This window comes from Chanos chanos, chromosome 8, assembly GCF_902362185.1.
Source record: "Chanos chanos chromosome 8, fChaCha1.1, whole genome shotgun sequence".
NCBI classification, from domain to species: domain Eukaryota; kingdom Metazoa; phylum Chordata; class Actinopteri; order Gonorynchiformes; family Chanidae; genus Chanos; species Chanos chanos.
In genome coordinates this window covers 11,196,088-11,213,232 of record NC_044502.1, presented here as the reverse complement: position 1 = coordinate 11,213,232, position 17,145 = coordinate 11,196,088, and the positions used below count along the sequence as shown (strand labels likewise).

General features: G+C 39.0%; 3 protein-coding genes across 3 annotated transcripts; all 3 read right to left on the bottom strand.

Annotated features, from left to right (window-relative positions):
• Window positions 1–220: 220 nt before the first annotated feature.
• Window positions 221–6,392, bottom strand: tbx19 (T-box transcription factor 19). Its single transcript, XM_030782675.1, has 8 exons — window positions 6,160–6,392; window positions 4,544–4,808; window positions 2,516–2,650; window positions 2,297–2,358; window positions 1,258–1,319; window positions 959–1,138; window positions 709–844; window positions 221–455 (listed from the first exon to the last, which is right to left on the bottom strand). The coding sequence occupies exons 1-8, from the start codon at window positions 6,390–6,392 to the stop codon at window positions 221–223; spliced, it is 1,308 nt and encodes a 435-aa protein (XP_030638535.1).
• A 2,695-nt stretch (window positions 6,393–9,087) lies between these two features.
• Window positions 9,088–12,988, bottom strand: sft2d2b (SFT2 domain containing 2b). Its single transcript, XM_030782460.1, has 8 exons — window positions 12,869–12,988; window positions 12,408–12,497; window positions 12,168–12,253; window positions 11,895–11,976; window positions 11,705–11,740; window positions 11,556–11,614; window positions 10,473–10,502; window positions 9,088–9,825 (listed from the first exon to the last, which is right to left on the bottom strand). Exons 1-8 carry the CDS (start codon window positions 12,929–12,931, stop codon window positions 9,786–9,788), a joined length of 486 nt encoding a protein of 161 aa, XP_030638320.1. The 5' UTR covers window positions 12,932–12,988; the 3' UTR covers window positions 9,088–9,785.
• Window positions 12,989–14,371: 1,383 nt separating this feature from the next.
• LOC115819286 (uncharacterized) lies at window positions 14,372–17,127 on the bottom strand. Its single transcript, XM_030782848.1, has 4 exons — window positions 16,948–17,127; window positions 15,436–15,690; window positions 14,812–14,910; window positions 14,372–14,479 (listed from the first exon to the last, which is right to left on the bottom strand). Exons 1-4 carry the CDS (start codon window positions 17,125–17,127, stop codon window positions 14,372–14,374), a joined length of 642 nt encoding a protein of 213 aa, XP_030638708.1.
• Between the last annotated feature and the right edge of the window lie 18 nt (window positions 17,128–17,145).

Below are 17,145 nucleotides of genomic sequence, written 5' to 3'. Positions count from 1 at the left end.
GACTTACTTACTTAAAAGTCAGACTATTGCAGATATTGTCTGTTTTTACATTTTTCTAATAGGATTTATGGGCAAAAGTCACATCAGAGAATATCCCCCTTTTTTTTTGAGTTTTGCACAAATGACCAGATATTACCTGCACTGTGCTGACACATTAAGGAAACAGAAGACTTGGATACTATACCCACAGACAGGTGAATTAAAGACTTTGTCAAAATACTCAAAAGGAGTGGGTTGACACCGCAGACCAGCTGGCCCCGTCCACCCTGTTAGGATTGGGTGGGTCCACTCCACTCTCTGTGCTGGTTGGGCCATGGGTCTGCAGTAGTGAACATGGCGAGGTGGAGCTTTCTTCAACTCGACTATCCTGTTGGGATTGGGTGGAGCAGACAATGCCTCCTGGTGGACTGGAGGTTACATTACAACTGCTCACTGTCCACAAACAAGGGTACTGACTGAAAGAAAAAAACAAACAAACAAGAAGCTGTATTTCACAGTTGAGAGATAGGAACTGTCAGTTGAGTGTCTCCAAATCAGGAGTGCTGTCTGTCTGTCTCTGTTGAATAAACATTCATTTACACAAGCCAGAAAGTGCATAATCTGGGTATAAAGGAATAATAATAATAATGTTCTACACGGGAGAGTTGATTTTGTGTCAGGCTAAGTTTCTGATACCTAGTACGGTATGATCTGATTCAGAAACCTGACCTGCTGGTTCCAGGGGATGCAGGGGTGGGTGGCACTGAAAGCATACTGGGATGAGTTTGGGGAGACATCCCTGCCCAACTCTCATGACCAGAAAACATCTGCAGAGCACCTGGACTCAAACTATCAGTGAGAGAAACTAGAGAGAGCGGCAAACAAAGAGAAAGAACAGCTGACATTAATGTACTCGATGAGAAATAACCTTTCTCTGCTCTTTACTGAAATGAGTTTTGTTTTTGTTGTTGTTTTTTACCTGAGTTGTGGTTGCGGTGATGATGGAGGTAAGGGGGTGGGTAAGGGGCATGGCGGTGCCCATGGAGGCTAGGGTAGTGCTTGTACCCTGGATGAGGAGTGAGGGGCAGTCCTCCAGGGTATGGGAAATTACTGCCACCAGAAGAGCACAGGGAATCTGTGTTGGAAATGAACCAACCACCTACAGACATATCAGACAAAAGAACCAAGCACGATAAGTGTCTAGAAAGTTGAATGACCATGATTACTTTTTATGGGAATTGCATGTATAAATTGTAGAGTTGGATATAGACAACTCACAGTGTGGTATGCCTACGTGCTGGTTTTCTGATGGAGATTCTGGAAGGCTTTTAGGATGGCTTCTATGGGCAGAAAACAAATTTACTCACAAGTTAAGCGAAGAAAAACATCAAAAATGTCGGACTTATCTGAATCAGTGATTCTCAGCTCTAGTCCCGGGGGCCCACTGTCCTGCATGTCTTTGTTTTAACTCAGGACCGACACACCTGATTCCACTGATCAATTAATCGTCAAACTCTTGATTAGCTCAATTAACTGTGATAATGAAGAGTTAAAACAAAGATGTGGAGGACTGGAAAGGACTGATGTTGAGAATCACTGCTCTAAAATATATCCCATTATGTTGCTACACAAGCAGAAAAAGTGGTTACACTTCCAAATTAAAATGAAAAAAGTAAAATTTTATATTTGTATATTTTGTTTATTTATTTATTTCATTTTATACATCATCGCAGCCCATTAAACAAACAAAATTACAAACTCAGAACGTGTGAAAAACTGAAATAAATGTAATTAATTACATAATCAGGTGTAAGTGTGTGTGTGTGTGTGTGTGTGTGTGTGTGTGTGTGTGTGTGTGTGTGTGCATAAAGACACTGTGGGACTGTTATTTAGCAACAGCGATAATAGAGGTCAGAGTTAGCACAGCATTGTGAGACAGAAAAATGGAACCGTTTTCCTGTCCTGAGTGGTGTGTCACATCTCACACACTCTATGGCGCTTACGCTCAAAATCTCTTTCACACACTTCACACCGTCTCTCCAACAAGCTCCTTATACAGAGATTCAGCTTGGAGCTTAAATGTTTAATGATTGTTTTCTAAGCGCACAGGATTTTGCACCGTCATGCCAGCTTGACTAACACCGATACCTGCCATGATACTATGATTTCAACTTAAGTATCTAATATTTCACCGATTTAAAAACTATTGTATGAATATTATTAACAAGAAAAGTTCATCTGTGACCAAAAAAAAAAATGAAGTTTCACTTTTACAACAATGAGAGAATAGCTCTAGGGACCAAAAACACTGACTTACCTCTCCTTGGCGTCCAGGAATGCTTTTGCAAAGGGGTTATATTTTATTTTCAGCGCTGTAATCTGTGAGAGAGATAAGGATGAGTCATTCTATGTTGACTACTTGAATGGAAATCCAAAATGATCCGTTTAGTTAATTATGGCCCTAATTTCTTATATCTCTTTAACCTTGTGCGTGTAAAAAAACAAACAAACAACAACAAAAAAAAACGAAGCTTACCTCTTCGTTCTGGTAGGCTGTGACAGCGATGAACTGGGTGTCCGTGAAAGAGATGTTAGTGACCATTCTGTGATTCCCGCCCACGCGCACTATGTGGATCTGGGGCTCGTATTTATGAAGGGAGTTCAGCATAATCTGGGCAAAGAAAGATGGATAAGAAGAACGTCAAATGTTCAAGGGGATGTTCCTGGTCGCTCACTCGCACATCAGTGAATGTCTGGTGGGGTACAGAGTGACCCATTCTACAAATCCAGATATTCACGATCGAGATAATAGTGGCTTTTCATAAAGCATATTTAAAAGAGATTTTATTATTGTTTGATATTTGCGCTTATATTTGATGCCTGGTGTGTCTGTCAGAACTGTTTACTGTTCTCTGTGTGTGTGTGTGTGTGTGTGTGAAAGTTCTAAGGCCTCTTAGTAATACGCAAACAGCTGCATGAGCCACACAGAGACTGTACACCAGAGAGGGTGCTGGACAGAGAGAGAGAGAGAGAGAGAGAGAGAGAGAGTGAGCAAGCAAGAGAGAGAGAGAGAGAGACAAATTGTTTTTCATTCTAATTGAGAGCTTTACTTCACCTTTCACATTACAATGACTGATGAGGGGTAGGTACTCATCTGCTTGGATGCAGGGGACATAAGGGCTTTGGGTGCTTTTTTTTTTAACCACCCCCCCCTTCCCCCTTCCCCCAGCCCCCCCTGCCTCATATTTTAATATGTTGCTTTTTTTTGCGGCTGAAACATCTAAGGACTGATGGCTAAATTAATTTCACATAGAAAAAACACAGGTAATTACCATAATGTACAACTAACCACAGTAATTATTTCATTTGGAGCTGGTTCTCACTCATTCTCCTCTCTGCTGCCAGCACTGCATTTAAAACACCAGAGAAAGGCAGTGGAGAGGAGCAGAGGATAGGAGGTGGAAAGGGTGGTAAGGGGGTTTATGTAAATACCAACAATAATTTTACTGTGGAGTCATAATACTTGAATGGGGCAGATTAGAGCAGTCTAGCTGTGGTTCCTGAAAGCGGGGATGACTAGTGAAGTAGCCCGCTTTCCGTTGAAACAGCAAAAAGTGCATTAAACTCCAAAAGTGGCAATTAAGAGCTGTTTATTCCTGTTTACATGCAGTCCCTACAGAACAAAGGGGCTCCATAGGTGAAGTGGCCGGAGAGGAGAGCACTAATTGTATAAATGCATACTTGATATTTCCCTGTGGCAGCAGATGGGCGATTAGAGGCAAGCCAAGGTTCCTAAAAGCCTGAGGACCTGAACACATAAGTGGTCTGAAAGGTTAACCAAGATAACCAAAAGGGCACACAAAGTTGAAAAGATTTCACATATTGAGTGTAGTATTATTTGATGCAAAAAATGTTGTACAATTTAGATTCATGGTCTAACTGCGTGTCGCGAACCTGTACAGATTTTGGAAATGTTGTGGGACTACCTGAGGCACACCCTTATTAAATACGTCTGCTGATTAAGGGACAATAAAAAAAAAATCAGACTATGGGGAAGCTTTGTTTGAGTCACGATAATCTAAAAATGTGGAGAAACTCAGACACAAGAAGCTGGCACACACTCATACATGAAGGCAAACTGGCAGATACACAGACATGTAGCAGACACACAAACACATAGGCACAGATTTTCAGTCAGGGATGGACAGAACAGAAGAAAATAATAAAGTTGACATACAGAGAGTTGTAAGCAAGGTCAATTCAAAAACGCCAACATACATACTGTTACATGAAGTGACAGGCAAGCAAGAGACAAAACTATATAGACGGACAGAAAATGTGATAGTTACTTGAACACAAACAAGTGACAGATTAAGTGACAGATCTGTGACCCAACATAGCTTCACAGATAAAAGTAAAACAGACAGACAGAGAGACGTTCGGGGAAGAGACAAGACAGACAACTAAACAGACAAATACGTAGATTTTCTTGCAGACAGACAGACGCAAACGAAAGGTGGATGGACACACAGAAAGCGTGAATGACGTGTGATATTTGCAGAACCTGTCCTCCTCCGTTGAACTTGTTGGTGAGCTTGACTTTGCTGAAGGACACAGGTGCTTTCATCCAGTGGGCGCCGAAGTTCGGGGAGTCGGGGTGGATGTAGACGCAGCTGTGACTGTGCGGTTCTGGCTTTCCCGCCGGAACCCACTCTCCGTTCACATACTTCCACCTGTGGCCGTCGGCTGGGCTGAAGTCCAGTAAGAAAGAATACATGGCATTTGGATCTAGACCAGACACACTGACCTTCAGGACTGGGAACATCCTCCTGTTGACCAAACCAAAAAAAAAAGTACAGCCACAATGCTGGTGAAGTCACACATAAAAATAGATATGACAATATTTTTAGAGTTAACTCAGCTTTTTAACTTTTTCACACACACACGTGTGTGTGTGTGTGTGTGTGAGCATATGTATAGAGACAAACAGTCACATACACATATATAAACAAACATACAAAATATTACTGTGGAGAAATAGCTGGTACACACACAAATTTCAAAAGAGGTGTTTGAGCATCTTTTTTTTTTTTTTGTCATTGTTCGCTGGTGCTTTGTGCTTTTTTTGTGCTTGTCAATTTTTAACTGGACAAAAGCAATTTTAAGTGGAGCTGCTAGGAAACATGCAAGTGGAAAGACTCCCAGCTGTAGCAATGACCCTCTGCTACAGTCAACAAATCCTTCAGCTCAACATTAAATCACAACAAGCCAATTCAGGTCAATTATACTGTCAATCAATTATACTGTCAATTTCAGTAAATTTATTTTATGAAAATAATCACAATAACAATAATAACAACAGACTGAGAGAGGGAAAGAACAGATAGATAGATGGATAGACAGGCAGTCAGGCAGACAGACAGACAGATAGATAGATAGATAGATAGATAGATGGATAGATAGATAGACAGATAGATAGATAGCTAGATGTGCTCTGTAAAATTTAACTAGTTAAGTTCTAAAATGATCTGAATTTAAAAAAAAATGTACTTGTAAGACCTCACTCAGGTATGGTTCAGATTGTTATGAATCGTACTGGGGACCAAATCATTTAGAAGTTTTTAATATGTGATTTATCTGATTTATCAACGGGTGAGAAACGGTCTGAACTTGTTCAAGTTCAGATCAAGTTGACGTTTTTGACGGTGAGGGAGACCGGGGCAGAATCGAGATTGCGAAAATAAGAGAATACCTATTCATAAAATATCACATTGAAAAAGTTACTTAGTTTAAAAATGAAATACTGTCATTTCATTAAAGCGGACGAATAATCAGGGTTTTAACAACAAAACGTGTAAAAAGATTACAATCTGTGCATTATTTCCTGAATTGGCATATATATTTTTTTATACCTAATCAAGAAACATAAATCGAAAATTCAGAATTAACAAACCAGTGTAGACAAAATAAACTGACCAGCGTATGGCTCGAGCAGTTATCTTACACTTGTGTTAAAATGACCTTTTTGGGTTGGAAAAACTAGAACAACAAATTAATGAATTCCAGCGACATTGGAATAAATCGTATTAACTTGCCCGGCCAATTTCTGTAATTCAGTTTACCTCAGGCCAGTTGTAATATGCAACAAAAGCGTACATTTTGGAGACCAGTACTACTTACCTTCCGTTCTTGGTAACAATCATCTCGTTGGTAACTTCTCTGAATTTCTTCCAAAGATCTGCATCCTCCAGGGTGACCTTCAGTTGCTTCTCTGTAGGATCTCCCTTCTCACGGCCCGCCTGTAGTTCACTCTCCACTACACTCAATAGCCGAGTTATGCAGCATTCACTGCTACTCCGACCCCTCGCCACCAGTCCGCCGCTACTGTCTCCCATTTCACCTTCAACCTTCATCAAGTCAGGTGACTTCAAGAGTTTTGCTAAGAAATTTCAGGGGAAAAAAAATATCAGAAAAAAATACTTCCAAGTCAAACTGAAATCGGTGAAAATATGTCAAAGTTCACGGACATTACTGTTGTGGTGTCTTAAACCAATCAAATGTGCAAATGCATGATCTGTCTGCGCTGTCCGGTCTTACTAAACATTGTAGATCACAGCCATTAGGCTTTAAGCCCACCTATTCCCATGTACAGGTGGGCAGACGCGATCTTCTATCACGTGGGTTTGCGCTGACTGCAAGAGGTTTTATGATGCCCTCATTTATTTTCTCAAATAAAATGAAACTGAATATGAAATATTATTCTAAAATATATATAACGTATAGTATATTTGTGTCGTTTAATTTATTACATTTGAATGGCTATGCAACTGCTGGTTAGAGCTACTTCTTGTGAGTGTAAATTGAATAGGCTACTAATTCAATTAATGTCTGTCCATTCTTCACTGTGTCTTCTTGTGTATAAACAGCTCCTCTCAGAAAGTTGATTTTCAGCAGTCGCTTCAGAATTCGGTAATCTTCGTAAATACTGGTGTAAAGATAAAATTGGAATAATATAGATTTAAGTTAAGTAGTGAAAATGGACAGCGAGTCGCTGCTTACCAGGGGGTCTAGCATCACGTTTCAAGTTATAACCTGTTGCCACACGATATTTCACTTTTGCTGGTAAAATGGCGTCCAGCCTTATTTTCAGAACTCTGGATAGCGTCATGGAGAAGCCAGCTTCATCTGCTGTGTTCTTGTACATAACATGTGCCTGATGCTGCTATTTAGCACCTGTTAATTAATTTAACGAAAGCCAGGATAAATAAAAGGACTTTGTTTTTGAGACTTTGTTCCCACTCGCATTGCTAGCGGCACAGAGGGAGAAAATATCCAGGAGGTATGCGAGAGGACCCTTCAGATACATTAGACTAACTTCAAAGGAGCTCTCAATTCACTGGAATTAGTAGGCCGGTGAAGTAGGCTACTCTGTATCAGTTCTTGATTAGTTTAAAAGCTCCCTTGAACGAATCACTACGCAAACATGTAACTTTATTCCAAAACAGTTTTAAACCTATGACTCAAATGGTAAGTTACAACATTTTAATCAATCATGTTGGCCAGTTGTGAAATTCGTTTATACATAGTTAATTTATGTTGACAGCGTAAGCAAACAGATGAAAGCGCGCGAGCGCTTTTTTTTTTTTAAAATTCTCCCAACGTAGCGACATCGGCAAAATGTTTTGACCAGCCTAAAATATTATTGGAACACCACACGAAGTTCTTTTTCATCGTGGAGTCTAATGGCACAGTAAATCAGGACATACGTTCAGAAAGCGTTTATATTATCTACACCACCTGAAGCAAAAGGCGCACGGGATGTTCTATGTTCCGGATGGGGAGTGGGGGAAACCTGATCGGTCCGCGGTTCAGTTATGACGGCGCGGACTGAGGTGCACGCAGCTGCCGCGGCTAGTCCTCTAATCACACTCAGGTCGCACACGGAGATTAGAGGATTTAAAGACTTACAGCACATAAAGGTCTCATTAAAGGGCTTTTCTCCAGCATATCAAAAGTAAGAAAATCAAACCTTTGACCTTTCGAGGACTGGAGACTGGAGATCTCGCAATCCCTTCATCAATGTAATCAATGTAGACTACCTAACTAAACTTCCAGACACACTAAGTTCCAAGAAAACACACACACACACACACACACACACACACACACACACATATATATATATATATATATGTATGTATGTATGTATGTATGTATGTATGTATATATCTGTGTGTGTAGACAGACACACACACACACACACACACAAACCATACACTTACAGAAAATGCATTACACTGGTTTATTCATTTCTATACAATGACAGACACTTACATACATATCTTTTAAACAGCAGAACATAACATGTATATATATGCACATTTATTGAACACATGAAATTGTGAAACATGAATTCCCTCCTGTTAAAAGGGCATATGGATCTCAAAGTGTTTTCATCTGTAACAACTACTTAAAATAAAACATTTAGAAGAAAAGTCACATTTAAAAAATAACTGTGACCTTTATTACAGGCATCAAAACAGTATAAGCTAACAGCAGGTATTTCAAAACAAATATCTACTTAAATGCAGTACTTAAATCAAGCACTTAAATACAGTCTTCAAGTCAAGTACTTAAATTAATCTGAAATGTGTTTTGTGTTATGTTTGTCATGCATATTATGTGTATAAAAACCATTTCAACATTTTCAGAAAAGACAGTGAGATAAAAGACATAGGAAGAAGACACATTTCTTCAAATGAAAAATTTTTTGATATGCTTCAAGTTTGTAAGTATCTCTGCAATACAGAAACACCAAATATGATACAGCACAATCAAATCAACCTCAGTTAGATTAAACTGTCTGTCTCTAAAGCTTCTAATGACTCCTAGTAATCAAAGTGCTTATGTCTGTTATTAAATTCAACTATTGTTCCTTTGACAAAAAAGTACTCAGATTGTCTCCAGGAAATCCCTGATCTGATCTGCGAAAATGTACGAACCGTTTTGATCTATGTTTGATTAGAAATATAGAGCGTTGCCTTTAAGGTATCAGGTTAAAAAATCACAGAATAAAAAAGGATTAGTAAAAAAAAACACACACACATAGTATTGTTTGTTATTTTTCAATCAAGATAAAAATCAAGCTCATTCAAAGCCCAGGATATGTGCATCAAACTTCACTGCTTAATTTACACAAGCAACTACTCCATAAAAGCCACTGATGAGCTATATCGAGAGAATGAAAAGTACATGAAATGTTATGATGATCCCTTTTTGTGGTGAAATGAACCCACGTGATGCAGTTCAGTCAACATGATTGCTGAAGGCCATAAGCAACAAATAGCAGACAAACAGACAACCTCTATCTCTAAATACAAGCTACATGTTCAGTACAAGTTTTTCTAATCAGTGGTTAATCAGCTCCTATAAGCTGACACTTCTACAGGCACATACAGAGAGGAAGGCACTAGGGAAGGAATTAGTAAGTATAAAATACACCTAACAGCTAATGATTAGATGTATATCCACAGCAATAAGTCCAGCTTTACCTGACTTCTTAGTGCATGATGAGAGGGGGGCTATACCATCCAAGGGTACGCTGTGTCTGTGTGAGTGTGTGTGTGTGTGCACCTGGAGTTTGTCCAGGTGTGAGGGAGAAGAGCAGCACCTGTGAGGTATGCGCTGGTGCCAGGGAGTAGAGTGGGTGCTTTAGTGGCCATTACCGTTGGGCATACAGTGGTGGTACCACATTCACAGCCAGGATGAGCAAAAGGAAAAGTTCAAGCCCGGCGCACTGCCGCATCTCACTTCAGGCAGACGGAGAATAACTTAATCACCGCGTCCCTGAAAAGCCAACACGTAAATAAACCACTGAAGCCAAAACAAAAGTGGTGTCTAAGATTGGCTTTGTTCAGTCTCTGGGTTTCTGGCCCGAAAGTGAATTGACCTAATGATGCTGTTTACATTAATACCCTGTTTAACACTCAAATGGTTTGTTTATTAGAGTGAATGAAATGGACATTTAGAAAATTGAGTGTGGACCAGAAAAAACAGGTGTACTCCAAAAATTGGGTAGGTGTGTTGTACTGAACCGCAACTGACAGAATGCTTTGTAATTAATAAGAACATGATGTAGTTTATTCAACACATGTCCTTATTAATAGCACGTAATCTGAGTAACTATTTGAAAGATAATGAAATGTTAATGTTACGGCATTTTGTCTCCTTTCATTCAAATGCGTGTTAACGGAGTTCCTCAACTGAAATAATTTTATTTTCAATCATACTCTATCCTTTGCTCTGTTGTTCTCTAAGAGGCTCTTTAATTCTGAGGTTGGAGTCCCAATTTTGTGTAAACACCAAGCGTTATGATTACATTTTTTTTATTATTAATCTTTAAAAATATTAAATGAATCAAAATAACTTAAAATCTTCAGCTCAAACTGAATTTATATTCAGCTGTAGACCACATCATTTTTTAAATACCCCACCTGGCAAACGGAATGTAAGACAAGCCATACCTGTAAACAAAATGTGGAAAACAATTAGATGAATGTTATCTCATATACACATCAATCAAATTCAGGAGATGTATTAACTAATTAAATATATTGGCATGCATTACACAACACTCACAACCATTTTACTCACTGACTTCACATCAAGACAATGTCACCAATGCAAATTCTACGCTCCATTATTGTCATGCTGGTGGCAGTGAGATCTTAAAAACAACCTGGTATGACAACATCTCCTGCTCTTGTTAAAAAAAGTGCTTGAGAGAACAAAGACTAGAGCATTTATCAGGTCCAATGCTGGCAGCTCTGACCCTACACAAATGAGCTTGGCTAAAAGCTACAGAAATAATTGGCTTTTTTAATCATTATGGTGCCTGCCAAAACGTCATCAGCACAGAATGCATTTTTTTCCGATGCACTCACCAATTTAAAGAGTGAGGACACTCAAATAGACATTTTTTTTTGTTTTGTTTCGTTTTGTTTTTTTTACATTTACATATGCATGGTGATAATGTATACTGATGGAGCAATCTGATCTTTTTATGAAGGGAAACTTGCAAATATGCAAAAACCTACTTAAACTCACAAGATAAACACATACGCATCTGAGATGCAGATCTAACATGGTTTTGTACAAGTTCCCCCTCTGACAGAGGAAGAAAAGTTGAAAAAAATGATACTCAAAGTGAATGGGAGCCCAAATTAACATCCACGGTGTTCAGTCAATATATATCTGATTGCAGTCAGTAAAAAGACAGGATGTGCTGAGGTTTTGACAATAACTTCATGCAAAATCCTGTTTTAACTTTACATAATCATCCTGAACATCACCACAGAGACACTAAAATGTAAACAAATAGAAACTCCAAGATGAACCTATGGTGACCATTCCAGAAATATGAAAATTGTTGATGTGTTCTTATAGTTTAATCATTTGTGACTGTCTTAGTATATCTCTGTGCAGTTAACAAAATGGACAATTGTATAAATTCTGGCACTGTAGTCCAGTTTTCCCTTTGAGCAGTTAAAAGAGTTTTTGGGCTCTTGATTACTTACCAAGTAAAGGCTAAGAACTGCAAAATGCAGAACAACAGAGCGAGTCCTTTATTCTTCCACTGATGCAAGAAAAAAAAAAACAAATTCAAAGACAATAAATAAGATATAAAGGGTGGGTGTATTGAAAAAAGAAGAGAAAAAAATCATACCCAGAACGCAGCACAGAGGGTTAACACAAGACATGTCTGCAGAAAAGAAAAGAAAACAATAATATTACAAGATTCACTTAGTGTACAGGACATATACAATATAGTTATAACTATAAAATTGATACAACAAAGTCATCCATACGGTACAGATGTTAGTCTGCTTGTGTGTTTTGTGTGTGTGTGGACTCACAATCATGATAGCAGTTGCCAGGGCTCTTGTCTTGTCACACATCCTCTTAACTTGCTTGAGCGGACCCATAAGAAACATTGTGCTGCAGACAAAACCAGCGAAATATCTCATTGGCCTTCATTGGCCTTAATGATCAATCCAGACCCTATCAAATGACATAATACCAATCGCGACCGCACACTAACATTCAAAATAAAATCGTCAAGTCAAGCGACACACCTCTGAATCGAGCACAAATGACTAATACGGGCGTGAGGCGGATGTGGAACTCACCTGGCCAGGGAAGCGATATTGCCCAAACTATACATGACTGCAAATAGGATCAGTCCAGTTCTAGGAACCCACAGCAAACACGTTCCCTGAAGTATGTGGATGAAAACGATGTGAATTTAAGCTCCGCACAGACATATAATAATGTTTAATCCTTTAAAAGTGCCGAAGAGGCCGTGTAATTGTTTTTAAAACCATGGTGATCATTCATATTTACATAAATTGTGACTGTAACCTACTCACCAGCACTGAAAACAGGACCCCAATTGCAAAACAAACGATGAACCCTTTGACTCGTGAGCCCCAGCCTAGAGTTGTTGCTTCGTTTGCCGCCTAACGAAAACACGCGATCTGTATTAATTTAATTACAGTTACAGCAACTACACTGTTGTTAACAAAGCTCAACATGAGCCAAAACTATGGAAAACATTTCCAGCGAATTTTAGCATCATCCCTCAGCACTGCTGGTAAGCAACTGTTACTCTCTCACCGTTATAAAGTGACAGTAATGTTGCAATAACCGTTTGATGCTTCCTGGCTGTGTGTTTCAAGAACATGGTCACTAATCACTTCAGTTAACTCAAACACCCAGAAAGTGCGTAACTATTATAATATAGATTTTTACAGATTTTATTAACTCAGTTGCAGCCAAGTGTAAGATATTGAACAGTCGTCCGTGGAACATTGCTAGCTCCTGACTCTACCTGCAGGACGTTGAGGTCGTCATTACCATCTTGGCCACTTAAAACTTTCTTTAATTTGTCCATGAATGCTCAGGGAAATACAGTTTAACAGCAGTAGATTGCTTCTCGACGTGCAAAAGGCTATCGCTTTAAGAAGAGACTTTTTTAAAGAGATAACCCGTTTTTCCTTTTCGAAAGCGCAACAGGTGAATTCAGTAACTTCCGTCAGCTTGTAGCCTCAGTGACAGTGTCAACGTCATCACGCACGATTTGGACGCAACGTCAAATAGATAGTTCTGAGGCCCTGTGAGTGAAAGTACGAACAAACAGGCTAGTATGTTGGAAGGCAGAAGACGTTGTCATGTGCAAATGACTAAACACAAACATCAACAACACGTTAATGATTTAAATCTGTCATGACAATTATGATGCATAATCATGATAATAAACATTTTATTGTATTCAGCCATTCTTTAAATGATTGTGGTATATGATCAAGAGATTGCAACATCGATTTGAGCAAACAATGCAAGGTGTACTTAGGCAAAAGGAGATAAAAACCAGCACGTCACAGAGATACAATAATTATAAAGAGTTAAATTATCAGTACAGCACTAGCTATGATACTTTAATTTAAAAACTTTAAAATATACCAGGCAAATACCGTGACATCAATTGAAGAAAGAAAGAAACAAACAAAAAAGATATCACTCTCCAGAGAATTTCTGCAGATGGGGGAGAAAGCAGTAAACTTCCAGTTTATCCAACATTTTTGTCATTCTTTAAAAAATGATTCGGTTGATTTAACATATACGGCAGCCCTTCCTTGTTCACAGAACACACTAATTTCTATTTTCCAGGACAACTGGAGCATAATAGATGCTAATGCTGATAATCAATCTTTTATTTGTTTGTTTGTTTACTTGCTGCAATTCAAACCAAACTGGCTAAAGCATTATATATTCCTTTCTTAATGATCTGTGACAGAGTATGAAATATTACAGGAAAAATATTTGGACCATTCACATTTACACTGAAGGAACAAGATAACGTATCTGAAAAACTAATGGAAAGCATGAAGTCACCTGCTAGACTGCGGTCATATTTCAGCTCAGCCGCAGTGATTTTAAAATGTCTGGCATTTCTATCCCTTATATTTACTCATATATACACACCTCATTTTGGTAACTTAGTAACTTGTAAAATCCCCATAATTCAGTCAATAGAAGACCTATTCTCAATTCCCAGAGGTGAAAAGTAACAGTCTAGAAATTGAAATAAATGAGGTCCTGTGGCCAGATCTAAATGCACTTTGTTAACATACAGCAAATACATGAATTAACAGTCTATTCAGCGATTTCACATAAAGTGAAATGGTGACCTTTTGTGAGACACAAAAAAAGACCATTCTATAAAAGTCCACTGCTCCCATTTACTCCTGTTTTTGGTAGCTTTGAGTCCTCCAGTCTTTGAAGCTTTACTGGTGGAGCCGACCTGAGAGTTTCACCAGTGCTTGTTAGGAGATCAGGGCACTTTGACTCGAGTAGACGTCCAGTAGAGAGGTTCTGGCATGGCCACGTGCACGCGGCAGGTAGGGCAGGACTGCTTTGTCCAGAGCCACTCCTCTATACACTAAAACACAGATTCAGAGTTTAAGTCAGGGTAATGAAAACTTAACTGCAATGAATACAGGACCACTACCGGTACATAGGACCAGTGTAGAGACACTTTAATCACACAGGCAATCTAACACAATCTAATGCAACTATAACTAGTCTGAACAAGAGCAAGCCTTGAATAATGTCATTAAGCCCGCTTTGTACAGCTATTCTGTGATGTTTCTAACATTAATGTGAATAGAATTCTCTTAGTGTTCTTCAGCTACCAGAGTGAATGCATGAGAGTTCGGTTCAGTCTTACGCTCACCGAGGATGAGGGGCAAAACATCATTCCTCTTTACTTACCTCACTGTGGAAACTGTGTGTGCAGTGTAGCTCTCTAACTCCACCGCTACCTTTCCGCAGGTCATCGTGGCAAATCAGACAGATACTATCAGCATCACTCTGGAGCAGAAATTCAAATCTTCAGTCAACATCACCACATCTTTAAAGGATAACTCAAAGAATAGCAAGGTAACACTTGATTGTATTGGCTTTTGAATGCATTCTGAAGCCGCCAGAAATACATATTGTACATTATAACAGTGTTTTTCATATCCAGGCTCACTGATCACCACATTAGCAGTGTAGCACTGTGCTAACTAGCTCTCATTTGACTAATTAAGGGAGCACTGATTAGCAGACAAGTCATACCAGGTGTGTACCAAGACTAAATTTGATAAACACTACAGTCGCAACATACAAGTGGTTTATTGTGAGCAACAACGTAGAACTTCATGCTTTAACTGTTTAATTACCTTACCACTATTTTTGCTTAACTGTGTGATTAGATTTTAGCTATTTTGCTTACTTCTGGCTGTCTCTCTCAATGTCATATGATGTCACATACTAATCTGAAGAATTATATACAGTATATGTCTGTCCAAGTGAAAAGAATCATTAAGAGAAATAACTTTGCACGCGACATACCAGTGACATAACATTGCGACTTCTGAAGCGCATTTTCCTTTCCAGTGGTTCCATCACCTCAGGGATGGTTGGGATGGTGGAAGGGCGTCTTCCCAGAATGCCAGACTTGGTGTGGCTGCCCTGCTCATCTACACTACTGTGATGAAATCGTGACTGTGTTCTCAGATCACTGTCAGCTCTGTGCTTTACGTGAGCGGGGCTCGGCGCCATGGTTCCGACATGCAGACGGGTTAGCTGCATAGCATGCAGCTGAGCCTGAGAGAGAGGGAGAAAGAGAGAGAGGGAGAAAGAACGAGACAAAGTGAAACTTATTGTTCTCGTCTGTACATCCTCTTACCAGTTAATATTTATCAGTCAGGATTTGATTTAGCATTTGGAATATTATCAGTGACAATCATGACAATGACTTATTATCCTGGCTTGAGACTAAATTTAGAGAGAGAGAGAGAGAGAGAGAGAGAGAGAGAGAGAGAGAGATTAAACACGTACAGGGCTCTTTCATCTTACTTATTTCTTTTTACTCACATTTCTGACTGGCCTAAATCTCTGGGCTATTCAGTTACATCCTCACTATACTTATGGTTAATATTCAGACATGCCAACACTAATGCATACAATTATTTTTTTTCTGAGCTATTTTTATATTTATTGTGCTATTTTTATTTTTATATCACTGTATTCTGGGTACTTGTGCCTCACTCTTTATGTAATTTTACATGATTAAAAGACAAGAAAAGGAATGATAAGTATTGTAGATAAGAGAGAGAACAACTGAGATCTTTAATGTTTTATGACTCATTATACAGTCACTTGGTAATTTGGAACCAGTCAAAGGCCAGATTAGGAATAAACTCCCTTTAGAGCCGGGATTATGTAATGTTGTGGAGTCCTGGTTTGCACTTTGTAACACCATAACATGACATCAGAATACAAGACATAAACCAAGCGCTAAAGTGACCTCATTAGACTTTCTGCTTTACGGCTAAAAAGTGACATTAATTTCCCCGTCTAATTAGTTATGTTTGACTCACATTTAACTTTTCTTGTATATGAAACAAGTTACGCTTTGTCCCGTAGTGGACAGGACTAGCCAGGGGCCTCTAACTTCAAAACTGAACATCAAATTAAACTGAAATAAAACTAGTGTTGCTTACCATAATTCGGTTAAAGTCTGTGTTATGTTGATTGGGTTTAAATCATTAACAAATAGCAAATTTGTCTTTTGATTGTCACTGAACAATGCGCGGCTGCCTTAGACAAAAACTGTCCATTTAAGGCTGCCTGAAACAAAAATGAAATGGAAACTTTTCAGGTTGTTTGGGCTGGGCAGATATGACCCTACAACTCAAAAATTCTTCATTTGGATTATTGCCTTCATTTGCCTCATGGCCTATCTTTTCCTATTAAGATATAAACAAGCAAACAAAAGCACATATATGCACACAGACACATACATGCACAATTATTTTTTGATGATCTTTTATCTGTAACGTTCTAGAAAAAGCCACTCACCGGACAGGGAAGAGAGGCTCTGCGGGTTGCCAAAGAACGAGAGGACTTGGGTATGTCCACACTGCTCTTCCTCACCGTCTCTTCTTCCTCCTGCTCCTCCTGTTCTTCTGCACCTCCTTCACCCTCATATTCTCCCATCCAGGTTGTGAAAATATTGTCCTCTTCCTCCTCATTCTCCATAGCGGGTCTAAAGGGTCT

Bases quoted from the DNA above. Each gene is read 5' to 3' on its own strand.
- tbx19 (XM_030782675.1), bottom strand. From the start codon at position 6,392: ATGAAGGTTGAAGGTGAAATGGGAGACAGTAGCGGCGGACTGGTGGCG. The intron at 2,651-4,543 runs GTTCTGCAAATA...TTCTTTGCCCAG, and splicing joins AGTTCAACGGAGGAGGACAG to ATTATGCTGAACTCCCTTCA. The intron at 1,320-2,296 runs GTAAGTCAGTGT...TTCTGCCCATAG, and splicing joins TTCCTGGACGCCAAGGAGAG to AAGCCATCCTAAAAGCCTTC.
- sft2d2b (XM_030782460.1), bottom strand. From the start codon at position 12,931: ATGGACAAATTAAAGAAAGTTTTAAGTGGCCAAGATGGTAATGACGAC. The intron at 11,741-11,894 runs GTGAGTCCACAC...TCTTTTCTGCAG, and splicing joins TGGCAACTGCTATCATGATT to ACATGTCTTGTGTTAACCCT. The intron at 9,826-10,472 runs GTGGGGTATTTA...TTGGCTTTTCAG, and splicing joins TCTTACATTCCGTTTGCCAG to GGACGCGGTGATTAAGTTAT.
- LOC115819286 (XM_030782848.1), bottom strand. From the start codon at position 17,127: ATGGAGAATGAGGAGGAAGAGGACAATATTTTCACAACCTGGATGGGA. The intron at 15,691-16,947 runs GTGAGTGGCTTT...CCTCTCTCTCAG, and splicing joins GAGCCTCTCTTCCCTGTCCG to GCTCAGCTGCATGCTATGCA. The intron at 14,911-15,435 runs GTATGTCGCGTG...TTTCTGCTCCAG, and splicing joins GTCGCAATGTTATGTCACTG to AGTGATGCTGATAGTATCTG.